The 22,491-nt window shown below is 25.5% G+C and overlaps 1 protein-coding gene and 1 long non-coding RNA gene across 3 annotated transcripts in view; both read right to left on the minus strand.

Annotated features, from left to right (window-relative positions):
• LOC107994871 (3-phosphoinositide-dependent protein kinase 1) overlaps nucleotides 1-4,529 on the minus strand; it is a 491,030-nt gene extending 486,501 nt beyond the window's left edge. The window contains exon 1 of one of the 2 annotated variants that reach the window (XM_062081837.1): nucleotides 4,332-4,529. In XM_062081837.1, coding sequence (XP_061937821.1) covers nucleotides 4,332-4,355 — 24 coding nt within the window. In that variant the 5' untranslated portion in view covers nucleotides 4,356-4,529. The remainder of the gene's footprint in view (nucleotides 1-4,331) is intronic. The other variant, XM_062081856.1, reaches the window with a different exon arrangement.
• An 11,443-nt stretch (nucleotides 4,530-15,972) lies between these two features.
• On the minus strand, nucleotides 15,973-17,475 carry LOC108002551 (uncharacterized). The gene is made up of 3 exons (XR_001766883.3): nucleotides 17,031-17,475; nucleotides 16,407-16,722; nucleotides 15,973-16,314 (listed from the first exon to the last, which is right to left on the minus strand). It is a non-coding gene; the product is annotated as an uncharacterized LOC108002551 (long non-coding RNA).
• Nucleotides 17,476-22,491: the final 5,016 nt, after the last annotated feature.

Genomic DNA, 22,491 nt, shown 5'->3' on the forward strand with positions numbered 1-22,491 from the left:
CCAGGTTGAAAATTATAACGTCGTAAATAATCGTCGCTCGCCAGAAACTTGATATTCGTAACATATGATTCAGATAATCTCATATATTTCGAAATCTATTAAAAAAGAAACGCTCGTTGCTAAGGATCCTTCGCGACCATTACATCAAGAATCTTCTTGTTACTTTAAAGAATTTACAATATCTCTATTGTCCCTTCGATCGAAATAATATTGTCACGTATTGTGTTGTATGTATTTGAAAACTTTGTAGAAAGAAGCAAAATATCGTAACGATTTTAATTTATACAAAAAATCACGATCCTTGAATCTTTCTTTGATTCTTTGTCTATGTGTATATGTGTACATTAATCGAATAATTTTTTTCTTAATTTTAAACAAAATGAAACGATATCTCTCAAATTCTAAAATATCGTTTTAAAAGTATGCAATTACATAAAAATTTAATAGGATATATTATTTAATGACAGATATATTGACAAAGCCTCGGTTACGTCTCTCTTACGTTTTTATGTCATCCTTTTTCTTAATCTCAAGAAAAAAAAAATAGTTTAGTGTTACGTTTCACTTCTTATATAATAATGTTTTTTTATTTCCAAATGAAAAAAATTCCAATAAAAATCTTTATCTCAATCTCATCTCTTCTGCAACTTAAATTGTAACATGAATCATCGATGAATAATTTCTATCTGCATTTTGCTACACAATCACAACGAAATTCTATTATTATCCTTTTCATCTAACTTAGAAAACTTTATCCCACGCATGGTATACATATATAATCGATGGATAATTATTTATCTTTTTATTTTTTTTCCTTTTCTCACCAATCGATAATGGTGATTCCTAATTATTCCCATGACAGGCGATTGATCGTTACTCTCGAATTAATTGGTGGTCCAATTGATCTGAATTAAGGCGCCGCCCAGTAGATTCAAATTAAGATCAATATCTCGGCATGTGAATTGGAATATGACCGCGAGCGCAGCTCGTAATCATAAATTTCTGGTGTCCAAACAATGGGAAGTCAGCCGTAATTTTGCCAGAACACGCTGTTCGGCCACCATCGATGGTCAAACGCGTTACGCGTTGCTTAACTAACCCCTCATTACGTCGATAAAAACCCTTTGAGACAAATCGATAACCATGGGGGTCAGTATGGTGTTACCTACTTCGTGGAAAATTTCTTTTTCGAGTCTGTTATTCGTTTCTTCCATCTTTTGCTACCGAATTCTATTTTTTAAAAATTTCTTTTTTTTCCGAGATATTTCTTTGATACGAATATTTATAAAAATTTGAAAAATTAGAATGCGTAGGTAGCAAATTCTTACAATATTTGGATTTCTTCAAAATAATTATTATTGCGTTTCAAATCTAAGATTTGATTTATAATTATTGTCTGATTATGATTAGAAGCATATGAAATTTAATAATTTGAAATTTAAATAAATACAATGTATGTATATTCTTTATATAAAAAAAATTATGTTATTAATAAAATTCGATTTATATATATAATAATCTGATACTATATTTTTAATAATTTTATAAAGAAAGTTTACAATCTTTTGTCGTATAGTAATTTTTTTTTATTTAGTTTTATGGTTATATAATTTTTATTACATTCTTTATTATTCAAAATTTGTGTAAGTCAAAGAAAAAAAATTTTAAGTAATTTAAAAAAATAAACAATATTATATATACATATATAAAAACTTTTATTTAATTTTGACTTTTATTGATATTATTTACTATTACTATTTTAAATTTTTAAAAAGTAATTTTTAAAAGTTTTTAAAAAATAAAATGAATTTTCCACTAATAATACATTTTATTTCATTAAAAGGACCCATCATTTCTTCGAATATCTATATATTAAAAACTAAATTTATATCGTCCTTGTTGATAAAAATAAATTAGATCCTATTCTAGGCCCGTACAAAGCACATTAATTTTCTAACTTAATTTAAAAAATAAAATATTTCAAATATTTCAATGTATCGAGAAATAAAAAAATTATTAAACAGGATATTTTAATTAAGAAAAAACAATATCTATAGTAACTAATATGTGAAAAAAATGAAAAAGAAAAGAAAGAAAGAAAGGAAAGGAAAGGGAAACAAAAGGAGATCGCGGAACAATCGTAATAGAGGGAAATTACGATATACGAGGTGTCTCGTTAACATTATTGGTATACATGCACCTACACCAATAATCGTTACTGAACTGCAGCTGCACAATTACAGCCATTCAATGCAACGCACATGATTCTATCTCGCCACAAGATTGAAACGGTTTCTCCTCATATCGAAATAAAACTGATATTAGATCACGTTTTCGATATTTTTATCAAAAAAAAAAAAAAAAAACAATTAGATACAAATATATTCAATTTCGATTTCCTTGTCGTTATTTTTATTTTTCTCGTTTCAACTTTACTTCAAGAAATAACATTAGGAATTACCGGTTTTGATTGATTTAAATTGAGATAGAATATATAATAAATATACTTGTATTATCATCCATGATAAAATAAATAGTCCGTTGTTGTAATTATGAACTATTCAATCGTGAACAGTCGGGGATAAGGGATTACTTTTGCTCACCATACTTTGTAACTAACTCACGCATAGTTTGAAAGCTTATCGCGTTGATGGATAACAGGGATAGGAGAAGCGAAACATTCAAAATTAAAGCCAGAGTCTAGAGGCTAGTGGAATATACGTTGCGATACTTTTCGAGCCAGTCTGATGCGCGCGATGGAGTAGAATAAATAGTGCGAACTGTATACAAAATTAAATACCCCGCTGAAACGGCATTCGCACTTCCGGCTTTTCCTGGCCATTTAATTCGACGATAAAAGCATTCTAACTTGGTTACATCCCTGTCGGCCTTACCAACCCCATTTCCGCTTTTACTTTTAACTACTACCGCCACGTTGAATGAATCTTTCAAAAGAGAACATCATTTATACGAAATATAATGAAAAAAATAATATTGATAAAATAATTGTTTGTTGACGATATATACACAAGTAAATATGTTCTCTGTATGAATAAAATATGTTTGTCTCGATGTTAATTTTACTAAGAATATTTGCTAACTATATCTTTAGAAAAATATGAGATACAAAAAGAAAATTCGCAATGTCTTCTTTAGTATAAAATATTGAGAAAATAAATATAGAATCGAAGTCCAAATTTCCTATATGTGAAATGATATTTCGAACAGACGAAAAAACTATCTCTATGAATTAATCATTTATTTGCGTGTCTGTTTGGTTATTTGTCTGTTTTCTCGTGTTGACCGACACTGATAATCGTGGCCATTATCCAGTTTTATTGTTAGATAAAGACTTGAAAACATTGGAATAAACAGCGCAGATTCCAATGTGGATGATCGTTTGACTGTAGAGTGTTAAATTGTAATCATTCAAGGCCGTCTTTTCGATCAAAATAAATGCAAGTAAGATCGTTTTAAAGAACGCTCTATACGTAATTCTTGTTACACATATGAATATCGTAAATACAAGTATTAAAGTAAATACAAGAATTTGATTTACCCGATTGTAATTCGAGCTATTCACCTTTCTCTTTCGTTTCATGATTTCTATTTACTTAAAACATTATCGTTGAACAAGTATATAGATAAAGTATGTAGATATTGTCTACAATAAATTATTCGATTTTAAAATACATGTTAAAAAATTTTATTAGAATTCTAAATAAAAAGAATATAAAAATAACGAAATTAACAATAGCAACACACTAAGTACTTAAACATGAAACGAATATAAAAGACAAACATTGTATCACATCTCGAATTACAAATATCAATTTGGACAATATTATTATAAATAACACATAAATATATAAACATATAAGATATTATTCACGCGTCGGTGTAAGTTATTTAACATGTCATATACGTAGGAGTACATATTCTCGGTATGACCGAGAGAACGATCTTCGCTGTTACGTCACGTTTACTCGTGACGTCACTGTGGATAGAAACAGGTGACAACCACTATCTGCCAGTGACGTCAACCGCGAACGGGCAACGAACCTCTGCTCTGCGTTTGCGCGTTATACCACATCGGAGGTAAACTACATATCCCCGTCGCGATCAGTTCTTTCAGAGACTCCTACCGATTGCTCGAGTCGAGAAAGAGACGAAATATTATGTAATAATGAACTCAATCCTCGTTCAATCAATGACATATAAAAGCGAAGAAGTCCTAGATGCGCGCATGTTCCTCGATAAGTAACCTAACGAACATCGAGGCTCCTGAATACCTCTCTCTAGAAAATTTAATAGACAGTGACAACACTTACGAGTGCCGCTGGACTGTCTGTCATTCTTTCCGGGATCCTTTTGTTCTGGAGATGAGCTTCACTAGCAATTAAACGTGCGATAAAGGGAACGCGTACTCACGACACCGTGCTCGAAATCTCGGAAACTGTCTCAGCCATCATGGATGGCACAACCGTGTCGATCGCCGACTCGTTTGCGCCGCAGCCATAGCTGCCGCCATCTTACATTTAATGGCGAAACTTCTCGATAATTAAGGTAATATCAATAATATGATCGCGTATTTACAAAAGAATAAGAAAAATAAAATTTTGTCGTAAATATGAATATTTTCGAAGATCCGCTCATCTCGATATTCGAGGATTTAATTTAATATATACATTACTATAAATAGCAATTTATTCTATATTACAATTTGTTAACAAAAGCTTAACCATAGACGAGATAACAAAATAGATCTAATAAAAAGAAGAATATCCAATGTATTTTTTTTTTGTCATTTTCAGAATTTTCTTATCATTTTAAAGTCATTTTCGATATTACCGATGCAGCATAGAATAAAATTATTGATGTTTGGAATGGCATGTTTTGAAAATGTTTTACCAGATTATAAATAGCAAAAGAATAAATTTGATAAATAAATATTAGATAGTTTTTCGATAAAATATTTAAAAATTACTTTCACCATTATAAAATAAGGTTTTTTTTTTTGTTTAAATTTCACTGCTATTCGAGCTGTGTTTTGCATTAAATATAAAATTATATTATTTTATAAGATTATTATCCTGAAAATATATTTTTATACTAAAACCAAAAATATAATATTTATTTCTAATATTAAAGATTAAAATACAACCTAGATGTAGAAAGAAATTATGAAAGTCCCTTCAATTGATAGCTTGCCAAAAAGTATAACAAAAGTATAACAAAAAAAATAAATAATGGAAAAAAGACGGAAATGATTAAAAATTATGAAATCAACGCCATCTTTAGAATCATAGATGAAACAAACATAGGCAAGAAGAGCAAATAATTAAAGAACGAATAGAGTGAAAAATAGAGGAACTAGCGCCATCTCAGAGCCTTAGATGAAACAAATACAGACAAGAACAACAAATAATTAGAAAAAGACAAAGAGAATAAAAATAGAGAAACTAACACCATCTATAGAGTGCCAAAGATATCTCTTCAAAAACGAGATAAGATAAAATAACAATCTGAAATACCAAAAATATTTGTTTAAAAATATTCAAGAGATGGCATCGAGAATCAATTCTTATTCTATTCAGAAAAGAGAAACAGATAAAGGTGACAGAACTTTATATCATTCATGTTTTGAAATACCAACTTCACAAAGATCTTAAAATGTTTCTTACATTATTTATAATCTAAGTACTTACATGCGCAAAATTAAATTACTCAAAAAATATGAAATAAAAATCAACCCTTATATACTTCATAATTTTATAAACTAAACGGAAAATATTAAATCCATCATCCTAATAAATTCTGTATCCACGAAAAATATAATCGCGCTCGCAGCCAATTAGCTCATATTATTTCTTACAAAATATATAATTGAATCATTATAGCTATATAACAATACGATTATATATTGTATAATAAATAATAATGATTTCCCGGGTCCCACCACTTGGAGGTTGCTGCGAATTGGAGACCCACCCTAACCACGACGTCCCATCCACCCTCCATTTAGTAAAAATTTATTTATTTTTAAATAAATTTTCCTTTTGATACATGTTTGCAAAACGTTCAATATTCTGATCGTCGTGCAACACAAGCAACAAAAGAAACTGTAAAGAAAACCGGCGCGGAAGACTAAACTTAAAATCTAAATTAAAAAATAATTCATCAATATTTTACATTTCCATTATCATGAAAATGAAAAATAATTGATAATTAAAAGCGTTAAAAAAAAAGAAAAAAAATAAGCAAAACAAGCATAGTAAAGCACTACAAAGCACTATTTTACCCATTAACATGCAACCCTTAACATGCATTAATTAATATCTTTATCATGCATTAATTAACATCCTTATCATGCATTAATTAACATCCTTATCATGCATTAATTAACACCCTTATCATGCATTAATTAACACCCTTATCATGCATTAACACCCTTTATTATACACCATTTAATTATAATATATTTTTATGACGTCATTTTTAGTTTTTATAAAGAATCACAAAACAATCTTAAATGCAACATCAACACAACATTTTAAAATATATAAGCTTCATAAAACCTCTATTCTAAAAGCCCTTTTCTCATCTCCATCTATATAAAAATTAAATACCTCGTTTATAAACCTTGCCTGTCTAAAAAATATCGATAATCTAAAAAATTTTTTTCAAAATTTTATAGAACATAACACAATTTTCAAGAATTTATAGATATGACATGAACCACATGTGGCCAGAAAATGCAAGGAAGGATATATGAAGTAAGGATATATGATGGCTAGTGAAAAGTCACATACCAATCAAATATTAACATGATAATTTAGAGCGAAGAAGTTCAGAGATGAGAAACGATTTATGATCATATTGTGTTGAAAAATAAAAATATAAGTTCTGGGAAACTACTTTAAATCAAAGTAGGAAAGGCGAAGATGCCTTTTTAGTAAGAGGAAGAACAAAACATTAATTTTCCTATAAGAAAGTTAAACATTTCTCTAATTTTACCTAATATAAAAAAAATTTAAATATTTATCTGATGATGGAAAAATTATGAAATATATTTTTTCTATTCCATTGAAAGCTGGAGGATTCCTGAAACAGATTATACAACAGAATTGAAAAATTTAATAATAAATAATAGTATCTAGTAAATATATACCTCCTTTATTCTATTCATTTTCTTCAACTCGTACCTGTAACAATCTCAATTATTGCATTAATAGAAAATAATAAAAAGTAAATAATTTCTATTTCTAACAAAAGAATCATTAATTCTTAGAAAAAATCAAATTATCGAAATATTATTAAATAATTCATAATTTTAAATAATCAAAAAATAATCAAAAATAAAAAAATATATATTTTTTAACAATATTTTCAATAACAAATGCTCTTAATAAGGGGATGCTGAAAAAGAAAAAACAATGAAAGATAATCAGAAAGATAATCAGAAAGATTATCAAAAAAATTATCCACTCAATGTAAACCGAACAAACCGTGAGTGGAACATCTTTTTTATTTCGCAACACTAATATGTTAAAGTTTCAAAAAAAAAACGCGAAGAGTGCTTCATTGTATTTGTAATTCTTGACTAATCAAAAAAATAAAAAAAAAAAATAAAAAACTCACGAAAACAGATCTTAGATATCTAAGTTATTTCAATTATTTACGAAATTCTAATAAATTAATTTATGCACTCATAATTTAATCATCACGCAACACTAATAACGGAAGATTGCAGCTATTCCAGAAGCTGTCATCATATAACCACCTAAACTCTTGATTGTAATAGGTGATCCAGATGCAGGAACAATATTTCCGCAATCCAAGTGGAAAAAACAGGCAAAAATTGCAAACGTAATTCTATTATAAAAAACGCGATTCATCAACGCAACACTAATTTTTAAAAGGAATTCAATATAAAAATTTACTATTATTTCTTAAATAAAAAGATAGATTTAAATACTACGAAATCATAAATCACAAAATTAGAAGGATAAATTCAAGTTTAAAAAAAAAAATAAAAAAATAAGCTAATTCATAATCAAATAATAGCGATATCTTTTATAATGCAAAACTATAATGCAAACTAGAATATCATTTTATCGCAATACTAATTCAAAACGCGAAATTCGTAAACGCAACACTAATTCAACCCGTGCTTTACTTAGCGCAACACTAATATCGCGATTTGCCCATGATGATTGGATCTGAATGATGGGCCTGCATGCAATAGGCCAGACAACACAACAACAATTACTACATATACTAAAACGAGCACAATGACAAAATAGTAACAATGACTTCCCATCCTTTGGACCCAAAAAACAGATCCAAAAGATGAGAAGCCATTCGTTGCAGCCCCTCTTCGTGACAGTTTGTCGAGGCCTCTTCGGTCTTCCTCCTTCGGGCGCAATGCCCGCTGAAACTTAAATCTAGGCTCGAGACTCACTAATCGCAAATCAAAGAAAAAAAGAAAAAAAAAGGACTAAATCGCGAAAGCTAAATGCACACAAACAACCAACTATCAATTATGATCATCGATCGTATATGTGCAGAATCTCGAGCGTAACGTTCGTTTCGAATTTATCTCGCGACCGCGACCGCGGAAATTCGAAAAATCGATGAATAAAGTCAAATACGAATGGCATGCTCCATTCGTATATTCCGACTTCATCCTCGATTTTTCAAATTATATTTCCTGAAACAAGTTGTCACGCGAAAACGCGCCTACCCGACCAGAGACTGTGACAACCTGCCCGGCCCTACCTACTTATAATTAACATTCACACCAGAAAGTATACTACCTATCCTACCTAACCCTATATTTAAAAAAATGGCAAAACAGGCATACCAACACATTCATTCTACGATTCTCACGCATAATACTCGGGCGCAAAAGCCTACACTAGGGAAAGCGTCCCGGGACACCTCCGACACCCGAGCTTGGCACACAACTCGCACACTCTAACTTTACGTACCATTTCCCTGAAATCAATTGACGATGGCTAATGACCATTGCGTGAAATGCGACAAAAACGCATATATATCTTAATATTAATTATGAATATTCATTAATAAACGGATATATCTTTTAAGAAATTACATTATTAAAATAGCATGAAAATTTTATCACCATTGACCATTTTCAAAATTTGAAAATAAGAATCATAATATTGCGTATAAATATTGCTATTGGAAATGTTGTAATGACATTAATCGTGAATACATTAAATATTTCAAGTTATATTCTGTTATGGAATGATAAATGAAACGACGCAATTCCACAGCCTAACCACACATACATAATGTGAAAAATACGTCGTGCACGATACACTAACGCATCGTCAATCGCTAAAAAATGTTTATTAGCTTATAAACTAGGGTCATCATACCCATCGCCTCTCTCTCACCCAAGTAGCACTTGGGCACGTGAGTGAGATCCTGGCAATAGACATGGAAGGGGTTAAACCTGAAAATCCTGAGCTAAAAGAAGGTATTAGTGCAAATTTAACGGGCTAAAATTATATCATTTTATTTCGTTCTTTAATAAATATTTTATTTAACAAATTTAATGAATTATTGAATTATTAATTTTAGAAAGCAAAAATACAAGAAAAAAGATGTTTATTTATAATAATTAATGATAAAAAATTATTGACTCTAAAAGTATTAATGAAAATAACCTCAGGCGATCTCTTCATCAAGACATACGTTCGAAAATGAAAATTTAATATGCAAAACTTCTTGTCCTGATTTAGAAATCTATCTGTCGCGAAATATCTTCTTGCACATAATATTTCATACATTTCTTTTTTACGGAGAAAATTAAATATTTTTTAATTTAATTTAATTCATATCATATTTATTATAAATTTATAACATATCAAATAATTACATATTATGATTAAAAGTAAAATTGAAAATTGTTTATTATATCAATAATGATAATATGCATTTTATTGTATAATTGATTTTTTTATCCATTATATAACAACGTTACATGAAGTCGAAAGACATTCTTTTTCACTACAAGATATTCAATTAAAATCAATTCAATGTTTCTCATTTATTCGAATATTCTTTTTTATTACTAAATTCATATAATTATTCATATAGTTCGATTCATATAGTTGTTTAATCTTTATTTTACAAATGATTACACAAGCATTTTCAACTATAAACAATCAAACTAATTTGTATCGTCCATACTAATCATATTAAAATAACTAGATATATATTATATAATATTAACTATCAATATTATCTTAAAAACGCGACGTGCAAGAAGATCTATCCTGATCTAATAAATAAAATACAAAAGAAAAAAATGTTACTATTCACGGGTATGATAAATACCCATGGTCACTGTGCTCGTGCAAAAATCTACGTATACAACCAATCACTCGTGTCGATTCGGATCTTTCATCCTACGACATGATTGAATGATCGGAGGAACATAAATGCATGCGACTCACCAATGATGCGAAGAATCTGCATTGTTGTGGTCCAAGATGTCATCGCCAAAGTAATCATCATCAGGAATTGGAAACTATAACAAAACATGAAACATTATAAAAACACATAAAATACAATACTGATTATTTAAAAAAGTTAAATTGAAAAATATATATAAATAATTACCTCTTCGCGTGGTGGATGATTGCCCTATTCCTTCGAGAAACACTGACTCTATCCTGTACCGAAAACGAATATTTAAAAAAATAAAATAAAAAATAAAAAACTACCATCGCGTCGATTTGAAACATAGGCGACGAGCAAGCACTGACTCTAGTTTCGCGAATAATTGTGAATAATTTAATTAGAGCTATTGTGCTCGAAAATATTAAAAAACTGTTACGAAGCAAACACTGATTCTACAGACCGCATTGCACGCGGTCACAATTTTCTGAAAGAAAAATTATATTAACAGGATTAAAAAAAGAAGTAAAATATTTCTTCGATTTTTTACTTCTTTTCTTTCAAAAATGAGCATTTGTTAAAGAAAATATTTTTATTTTTTTTTTAAAATATGAATTAAAGTTATGTGATAAAAAAAATAAATTTATATATCTTTACTTTTAATAATGTAATATTTTTGATATTTAATGTATTTATTTGATATTTAATATTATCTATATAATATATAATAAGTAAATGAAATTCGATTCGTACATCTAATAATTCTTTAGTTCAAAAATAATATTCGATTGAGGAATATATTATAAAATAATAAAATTATTTTATATTTTTTTGAAAAATGAAAATAAAATATTCGTAAATAGATCAAAAATAGATTCTATATAAGCTGGATATATAATATGTAATTTTTTTTATATTAAAGATTAAGGAATAGTTTTGAAAGAAAGATGTGTTCAATGATATTAAACCGCGAATTAAACTATATAAATAAGGATAGCATATAATTGAAAAAGAATAAAGATAATGTAATAATTGATTATCACCGCCATCTCTTAAGTATTCAAGATAAATAAAGTGCACTAAAATAAGAATTTAATATTAGTGCCATCTTTTGGAAGATATTTGTAATAAAAATAAAATAAAAATATTAGCAATATTAACATTTTTTGAAAGTTTTTAAAAAAAATCCTTTTAACATTTATTAATTTCATCATATACAAACTATTCAGACGTAATATCTTATGGGACTTTGTATTTTATATTCTGAAATATTGATCTCAAAAAAACAAAATATTTATTACATCCTTTAGATTTATTAACAGTCGATATAGACACTATTCATTTTATCCTCGAAATATATACATAGCATGTACACGAAATATATATATATATATATATATATATATATATATACTAAGAAAAAAATTTACAAGATAAATTATATCGTAATTAATTCTACATTAGATATAGATAATTCGAATTAATATAAATATTTTATATATTTATATATATATATATTATTATGAAAATATAAAATATTGATAATCATGAAATTAAAAAATCAAAAAAATAAAATGTATTGCACAAAGAACTATATTTATTTTACTAATTCTCAATTTTAATATCAATTTTAATATCAATTTTAATATCATTACTATTATTATTTATTATGCATATACTTACAAATTTTTTCTATTTTAAGCAATATTTCTATAATAGTTCCACATATAAATAATCTACATAAATTTTAAAATTATTATTTAAAAAAAAGAATTGTATAAATTCCTAAACTTAAAAGTATCCTAATTATTAATATAACTTATATGATTCTGAATGAACATTAATTTAAAATAGTAGTATTATGTTTTGATAATTTAAAGATTTATTCAGAAATGTTATCTACAAAAAAATTTTAATGAAATCAAGACGATCTGTAAAATACAAATATCCCATATTAATATTACCTAATTTTCATACTTATTCCAAACCAATCTTTAAAACAAATAATGAATAATAATAAAATAAAAATACTAATGTTATGAAATATACTTTCAATTGTTCCTATCTGGCCGCCTATTAATCTTATATAGAATCTATTTGTCTCTATTTTTAATATTGAAAATATTATCTATATAAAAATCTAATATTTATTTTGAAATCTTTCCTACAGAAAGATATCTAATATAAGGAAACATATCTAATATGTTATTAGATCTAATATCTAATATAAAAGAAAAGAAAATAACTATATTTTTAATGTTATTATACGAGAATTCTTTGATTGATTTCATCATAATCTCTCAGTCAAATTAATCTATTAATAATTAGTAAAAAATTTTATAAAATATAATTACTTACTAAATGGCGATAAACTCAAATGCCAAATTTTTTTGAAATATACAAATTGCTGAGAGTTAACATATCTGAAACAAGCTTACGTAAAGAATTAGTATAAAAAAAAAAAAAATTAGTAATAAAAAAAATACTATAATCTGAAATAATATAAAAAGATAAGTTTTATAATGAACATTCACCATTACTGATTTCAAAAAATTTAATAGAAAGAATTTTTTCTGCAACAAATAGAAAATATGATAAGGGATGCTGAAAAAGAAAAGAATTCAGTAGCCAGAAGGACTACTGAAAATAAAAATATCTTCCACTCGATAAAAAACCGAGCAACAAACCGCGAGTGGAATATTTATTTTATATCGCAACACTAATAAACTAATATTTTTTTTTATATAAAATCAATCGCGATGAGTGCTTTATTTGCAATAATAGTTAATTTACAATTGAGAAAAAAAAACATAAAAAAAAATAACTAGAAAATCCCCGAAGAAAATCAATTCTTTACGCAACATTACTCTAATGCACTCAAATTTAAATAACGCAACACTAATGAAGAAAAATCCAATGTAGTCTTCTTAAAGACTGGTGTCGTACAATCACCCTTGTAGCTATTTTAGCCACTTAAGGTGATTCAGCAACAGGAACATAAGTACCTCCACAATCCAAGTGGAAGAAATTTGGGCATTCAATATATTCGCAACACTACTTGTACAAACGCGATTATTTATCAACGCTACACTACTTTTTAAAATAAATTCAATAAAAATCATTATCTCTATATAATTAAAAAGCTATTAATAATTAAAAATAGAAAAATTAATAATAAATGATAGTATAAATTATAATATTATTTTATAAAAAATTGTAACAATTTATAACAAACAAAATCGCGATATATCATAATTCGCAACACTAATATAAATGCGATTCTCATTTAACGCAACACTAATGGAAACGCGATTCTCATTTAACGCAACACTAATGCAAACGCGATTCTCATTTAACGCAACACTAATGCAAACGCGATTCTCATTTAACGCAACATTAATGCAAACGCGACTCTCATTTAACGCAACACTAATGCAAACGCGATTCTTATTTAACGCAATACTAATGCAAACGCGATTCTCATTTAACGCAACACTAATAAAAAATCGCGATGCCCATGATGACTGGATCTGGATGATGGGCCTGCATGCAATAGGCCAGACAACACAACAACAATTACTACATATACTAAAACGAGCACAATGACAAAATAGTAACAATGACTTCCCATCCTTTGGACCCAAAAAACAGACCCAAAAGATGAGAAGCCATTCGTTGCAGCCCCTCTTCGTGACAGTTTGTCGAGGCCTCTTCGGTCTTCCTCCTTCGGGCGCAATGCCCGCTGAAACTTAAATCTAGGCTCGAGACTCACTAATCGCAAATCAAAGAAAAAAAGAAAAAAAAAGGACTAAATCGCGAAAGCTAAATGCACACAAACAACCAACTATCAATTATGATCATCGATCGTATATGTGCAGAATCTCGAGCGTAACGTTCGTTTCGAATTTATCTCGCGACCGCGACCGCGGAAATTCGAAAAATCGATGAATAAAGTCAAATACGAATGGCATGCTCCATTCGTATATTCCGACTTCATCCTCGATTTTTCAAATTATATTTCCTGAAACAAGTTGTCACGCGAAAACGCGCCTACCCGACCAGAGACTGTGACAACCTGCCCGGCCCTACCTACTTATAATTAACATTCACACCAGAAAGTATACTACCTATCCTACCTAACCCTATATTTAAAAAAATGGCAAAACAGGCATACCAACACATTCATTCTACGATTCTCACGCATAATACTCGGGCGCAAAAGCCTACACTAGGGAAAGCGTCCCGGGACACCTCCGACACCCGAGCTTGGCACACAACTCGCACACTCTAACTTTACGTACCATTTCCCTGAAATCAATTGACGATGGCTAATGACCATTGCGTGAAATGCGATAAAAACATGTATATATCTTAATTTTATAATTATGAATATTCATTAATAAACGGATATATCTTTTAAGAAATTAAATTATTAAAATAGCATGAAAATTTGATCACTATTGATCATTATTATTTTCGAAATTTGAAAATAAGAATCATAATATTGCGTATAAATATTGCTATTGGAAATGTTGTAATGACATTAATCGTGAATACATTAAATATTTCAAGTTATATTCTGTTATGGAATGATAAATGAAACGACGCAATTCCACAGCCTAACCACACATACATAATGTGAAAAATACGTCGTGCACGATACACTAACGCATCGTCAATCGCTAAAAAATGTTTATTAGCTTATAAACTAAGGTCATCATACCCATCGCCTCTCTCTCACCCAAGTAGCACTTGGGCACGTGAGTGAGATCCTGGCAATAGACATGGAAGGGGTTAAACCTGAAAATCCTGAGCTAAAAGAAGGTATTAGTGCAAATTTAACGGGCTAAAATTATATCATTTTATTTCGTTCTTTAATAAATATTTTATTTAACAAATTTAATGAATTATTGAATTATTAATTTTAGAAAGCAAAAATACAAGAAAAAAGATGTTTATTTATAATAATTAATGATAAAAAATTATTGACTCTAAAAGTATTAATGAAAATAACCTCAGGCGATCTCTTCATCAAGACATACGTTCGAAAATGAAAATTTAATATGCAAAACTTCTTGTCCTGATTTAGAAATCTATCTGTCGCGAAATATCTTCTTGCACATAATATTTCATACATTTCTTTTTTACGGAGAAAATTAAATATTTTTTAATTTAATTTAATTCATATCATATTTATTATAAATTTATAACATATCAAATAATTACATATTATGATTAAAAGTAAAATTGAAAATTGTTTATTATATCAATAATGATAATATGCATTTTATTGTATAATTGATTTTTTTATCCATTATATAACAACGTTACATGAAGTCGAAAGACATTCTTTTTCACTACAAGATATTCAATTAAAATCAATTCAATGTTTCTCATTTATTCGAATATTCTTTTTTATTACTAAATTCATATAATTATTCATATAGTTCGATTCATATAGTTGTTTAATCTTTATTTTACAAATGATTACACAAGCATTTTCAACTATAAACAATCAAACTAATTTGTATCGTCCATACTAATCATATTAAAATAACTAGATATATATTATATAATATTAACTATCAATATTATCTTAAAAACGCGACGTGCAAGAAGATCTATCCTGATCTAATAAATAAAATACAAAAGAAAAAAATGTTACTATTCACGGGTATGATAAATACCCATGGTCACTGTGCTCGTGCAAAAATCTACGTATACAACCAATCACTCGTGTCGATTCGGATCTTTCATCCTACGACATGATTGAATGATCGGAGGAACATAAATGCATGCGACTCACCAATGATGCGAAGAATCTGCATTGTTGTGGTCCAAGATGTCATCGCCAAAGTAATCATCATCAGGAATTGGAAACTATAACAAAACATGAAACATTATAAAAACACATAAAATACAATACTGATTATTTAAAAAAGTTAAATTGAAAAATATATATAAATAATTACCTCTTCGCGTGGTGGATGATTGCCCTATTCCTTCGAGAAACACTGACTCTATCCTGTACCGAAAACGAATGTTTAAAAAAATAAAATAAAAAATAAACTACCATCGCGTCGATTTGAAACATAGGCGACGACCAAGCACTGACTCTAGTTTCGCGAATAATTATGAATAATTTAATTAGAGCTATTGTGCTCTAAAATATTAAAAAACTGTTACGAAGCAAACACTGAATCTACAGACCGCATTGCACGCGGTCACAAATATTTTTTAAAATTAAAGTCCAGTAGAAATGTTCATAATACCGGCAAAGTCAGGCACCTTTAAAAATATAAAATATTATATGTAATTATTTTTTCAACAATACACTATTGATGATATAAAAATATTGAAATAATAAAAAAAGAGTCTATTAATATAACTTTAAATTTTAATATGAATAAAAATTGAAATATCTAATGAACAGTAACACGATAACAATTTATAATAGAAAAGATTGAAAATCTACTGATTTTATTTCAATGAAAGAATTTAAATTTTTTTAAATTAAAGATGGCTTATATTTTTTAATTAATAATTAAAGCAAAAAAATAAATAAAATTTATAAAAATAGTTATAATAATAGTTACCTCTTCGCGTGATGGATGACTGCTTTATTCCTTCGAGAAGCACTGATTCTACTCTGTACCGAAAACGAATATTAAAAATAAAAAAAAAATAAAAAATAAAAAACTATTAACGCGTCCGTTTAATTTACAATCGACGAACAAACACTGACTCTAATTTCCCGACTTTGATAAATAAATTTAATTAGAGCTATTGTGCTCTAAAATATTAAAAAACTGTTACGAAACAAACACTGAATCTACCGATCGCATTGCGCGCGATTACAATAATTGTCTGGAAATAAAACTGATTAGTAATGAGGAGGGGGGGTAAGAAAATGTATAGAAAAAGAAGCAAAATATTTTTTCTATATTTTTTCTTCTTCTTTCTATCAAACATTTGTTTCAGAAAAAAATTGTCATTTTATTGAAACTATGGATTGATTACTATTAATTTTTTTATGAATAAAAAAATTTCATATACAAAAAAATAAAATATATATTATTAATACAAAACTATTGATATTTATGATGAATGTTCATTATAAATATTTATTATATTATAATATTTAAAATAATAAATTATATCATAAAAACCATTGAATAAAAATAGTATAAATGAAAAAAACAGAATACATACAGTACGCAAATGAAATTCAATCAAATTTCTTGAAAAAGTACGTTGGCGTCCATATTGAAATTTTTCCCGCCTTTCAAATTACCAGTGATCAGCTAATAAATCTATACAAAAGAAAATAAGAATTTTCAAATATATATATATAAAATAAAATAAAATTAATCGATCATACATTAAAATAAAACAAAAATCAAGCACAAATTTCATCTTAAAAAGAACGAATTAATTAAAATTTTAACTGAAATCCTAATCGTCGAATATTACGATTAACGAATTAGAGGGGGTGGGGGAAGGGGGTGTATGCGCGCGCTGCAAGTCTAAACCTGTCGAAACCTGTCGAAGCATGTCGAAGCATGTCCAGCGTAATAAAAAACGCGAACTCTGAAATCCTTGGAAAAGCGATATTATGAAAACAAATAATGAGCCTCGAAGCATTGAACAAAAAAGAAAAAAAATATATAAACAGTAGGGAGTGATGCAGAACGTACTTAGAAACAAAATACGTTTATAATATGTATATATATTATATACGTATGTATCGATATATTTCGAATATAATAAAATAATTGATTTTATGCACGTTCCTTCCAATATGGATAAAGAGATTATAAAAAACTATTCTAAATAAATTTATTCTAATAAATTTATTCGTTAAAAGGTATATTAACATGAAAATCATCAATCATAAATCATTGTAATATGTTCATACTACCAAGTCATTTTTCCTTCCAAGCTATCCCGACAATCGAGCGAATTAATTCTTTCAAATAAAAATTAAAATCGTAAAACAAATGTACAAAAAAACTATACTAAAACTATACTAAAATGAAGCAACAAGTGAATTCGAATCTCGATTCAACGAAGCACGAAATACCGATAATCTCGACGGAAACGATCAATGGAAAAAAACACAAAAAAATCCCAAATATTAATTAATTTCGATATAATAATAATAAATAAACTATTAAATAAACGAAAATGATAATAATTTACAAATTTAATGATAAAATATGATCAAAATTACTTACTGCGTAGTAGAATTTTCGAAGCCGGCTGCGACGACACGTCCACTCACTAGCACTTTCCACAGAAAACTGACCCCCGCCCGCCAAAATTTTCTTAGGAGCCTTCTGATTGGCTGACATCGTATGATTCGATAATCGAAATCGCATAGAAAATTAAATTTATTGAATAATATATTTTATTTATTTTAATTAATAATATTAATTAAAAAATTAATTTATTTATATATTATTAAACTTTAATCTATTATTTTTTTCTTTAATTCTTGTATTTATATATATTTTTATTAATTTTTTATTCATTAATTATCGATTTATCGATTATTGATTTATCGATTTATTTGTTAAATTATTTATTTTTCTAATGATTTATTTTTAAATATTTTTATAAATTTCTTTAAATTGCTTATTTATATACATATGAAATTAATTATTTTTTATTTTATCATTTTTTGTATAATTATTTATAAATTTATTTGCATAATATAATTATTTATATACTTATTTATCTATTTGTCTAATTCACATTGTCTTATTCATAGACATTTTTATAGATATTTTCGGTCTGTTCATTCAAATATGCATCTATTTATTTATTTTTTTTTACTCATTTATTTGATTATTTACATATATATTTATTTATTCATTTGCACTTATTTGTACACCTTATTAATTATGTCCATTTATGTATGCATGAAATTCATTCATTTATTTATTTATTCCTTCCATTTATTTATATTTATTAATTCTTCTATTAATTCATTTGTCTATTAACTTATTTATAAGCTTTTTTATTTTATTCATTTATGTATGCATCAATATATTTATTTTCTCTTTTACTCTTTCCTTCATTTAGTTATATTATTTATTTTCTTTATATATTTGTTCACATATTTGTCCAATAACTTATTTGTGTAAATTTTTTTATTAAATTTATTCATATATACATCAAAGTGTTTATTCATTTATTTCTTTCTTTATTTATATATATTTATATATTTCATTATTTATATATTTAATAATTCATTATCTATTTGTTTTGTATCATTGTTTTGTGATTTATTTGTAGAGTTCTATATTTTTTTCATTTATGCATATATCAAATTTACTTATTCATTTAATTATTTATATATTTATTTATTAATTTATGTAATGATTTATTTATAGATTTCTATATTTTATACATTTATGTTATTCATAAGTTTATTTATCTTCATTTGTTTAATTATTTATATATTTATATATTTACTCAATTATTTGTTTAATAACTTATTTTAGCAAACTTTTCTATTTTATTTATTTATACATGCATCAAAATTATTTATTTCATTACTTTATTTATTTTTATTTATTTAATTATATAAATATTTATTCATTCATTTGTTTTGTTAATGATTTATTTATAAACTTTTTACTGTTCACTTATAAATGCATTAAATTATTTATTATAAGTATATTATAAGTTTACATAAAAATTTAGATATAAATCATGAACAAATTTAGAAGTAAAGGAATGAACAAAATAATAATAAATAAAATAATAATAAATAAAAATAAATAATAAAAGTAAAAATAAAAGTGTAAATATATGTACAACTTGATATAAATATAAGTGTACAAATAAAAAATGTTTAGAAATAAATCATTTATTAAATAAATGATTAAATATATAAATTATTAAACAAAAGTGATAAATATGTTTTGATATATATATATAAATGAACAGAACAAAACAAATCTATAAATAAATTTATAGAAAACTGAATGTATAAAAGAATAAATATTTAAATAGTTAAATAAATAAAGAAATAAAGAAATAAATAATTTAATTCATGCATAAATGTCAAAAATAAATATATAACTGAATAAAACTAAAAGTTTACAAATAAATCACTAAACTAATAAATAAATAAATACACAAATAATTAAATAGAGAAAGAAGTGAATAAATAAATAATTTGATACATAAATGAGCAAAATAAAAATAAATCAGTAGACAAATGAATGAATAAAGAAATGAACAAATAATTAAATAACTAAACTAAAGGTATAAATGTATAAAAAATTTGATACCTATATAAGTAAACAAAATAAAAAAGTTTAGAATTAAGTCATTTGTTAAATAAATGATTAAATATATAAATTATTAAACTGAAGTAATTAATATTCCTTTATACATATTTTAATACATAATACATAATAATTTAATACATAATTTAATACAAAATACAAAATACATAATAATAATAAATATATAGATAATTAAATAATCAAAGTAATTAATATATAAATGATACATATAATAAACAAAATAAAAGATTTATTAATTATTTATATGTATGATATTTGTTATTTCATTTGTATAATGATTTTTTTATAGATTTTATTGTTTATATCTACATTTATATCTACATCAATTTATTTGTTTTTTCATATATTAAAAATTAGTTTTGTCATAAAAGAATGAAATAGAATAAAGTATATAGATTTACAAATATAGATTTAAAAAAGCAAATAAAAAAAATACAAAATAAATAAATGTATAAATAATTGAAAAAATAAATATTTCAAAAGAAGAATATTTAAATAAAATAAATGTATGTACAAAATAAATCTATAAATAAATAAATAAATATAAAATAAATATAATATAAAATGAATGATGAATGTGAATAAATAAATTAATGAAAATAAAAAATTAAAAAATAAATTAAAAAATGAATTAAGAATTAAATGTGGAAAAGTAAATAAATAAAAACATAAATTAAAAATAAGTGAATATGTAAATAATTAATTGATGTAGCAATTAAGATTAATAAAAATGTAAAAATAAATAATATATAATATATTAAAAATATATAATATAATATAATGAAAATATTAATTTATAATGAAGTTGAAAATTATTTATCAACTAAGTTTGATAAGAAATTGTTTCATTTCGATCTGTTTTACATATATAGAATGCGAAAATTATAAAAACGTACGTAGTTTGCCAATTGCTTTAAATTCGAGTTTTCGAATATAATAATTAATAATTTTTCAAATTTTAGATTTTTATTTTTAATTTATGCATATAAAAATTTATTGTATAATATTAAATGTAATAATTAATATGTATTTTTACAAATCAAAATTGCTATTTTATGATTTTAATTTTCGATTAATTACTGTATTAAAATATTATAAATATTTTATATAAATATAAATATAGAACAGCTATAAACGAATTTATTACGATTAATAATTTAGAAATTATTGTTATTAATTTATGTAACGATTTTTATAACAAATGTAATAATTACGTTTTTGGAAATTAAGGTTATATATATAATATATATATATATATATATATATTATTTTAATTATATAATTATTTATATGTTTATTCATCCATTTGATTAATTATTTACTTTTGAACTCTTTTATTTTCTTCACTTAAGTATATATTAAATTATTTATATATATTTTTTTTAATTATTTATTTATTTACATATTTATTCATTTTTTTATTCATATATTTGTCCAAAGAGTTATTTTTAGATTTTTTGTTTTGTTCATTTATATTATGTAAATTAATTCATTTATCTATTTGCTTTTTCTCTTATTTAATTATTTATACATTTGTTCAATTACTTATTTTTAGACTTTTTGTTCTGTTCATTTGTGTATAAATTAATTAACTTATTTATTTATTTGTTTTTATTTTATTTATTCATATATTTATTTAGTCATTTATTTGTAAACATTTTTATTTTATTCATATATATCCTTATTTTTGGACACTTATAACAAATTATTAATTTATTTGTCTCTTCAGTTATTT

Source organism: Apis cerana, linkage group LG1 (genome assembly GCF_029169275.1).
Source record: "Apis cerana isolate GH-2021 linkage group LG1, AcerK_1.0, whole genome shotgun sequence".
Classification (NCBI taxonomy): domain Eukaryota; kingdom Metazoa; phylum Arthropoda; class Insecta; order Hymenoptera; family Apidae; genus Apis; species Apis cerana.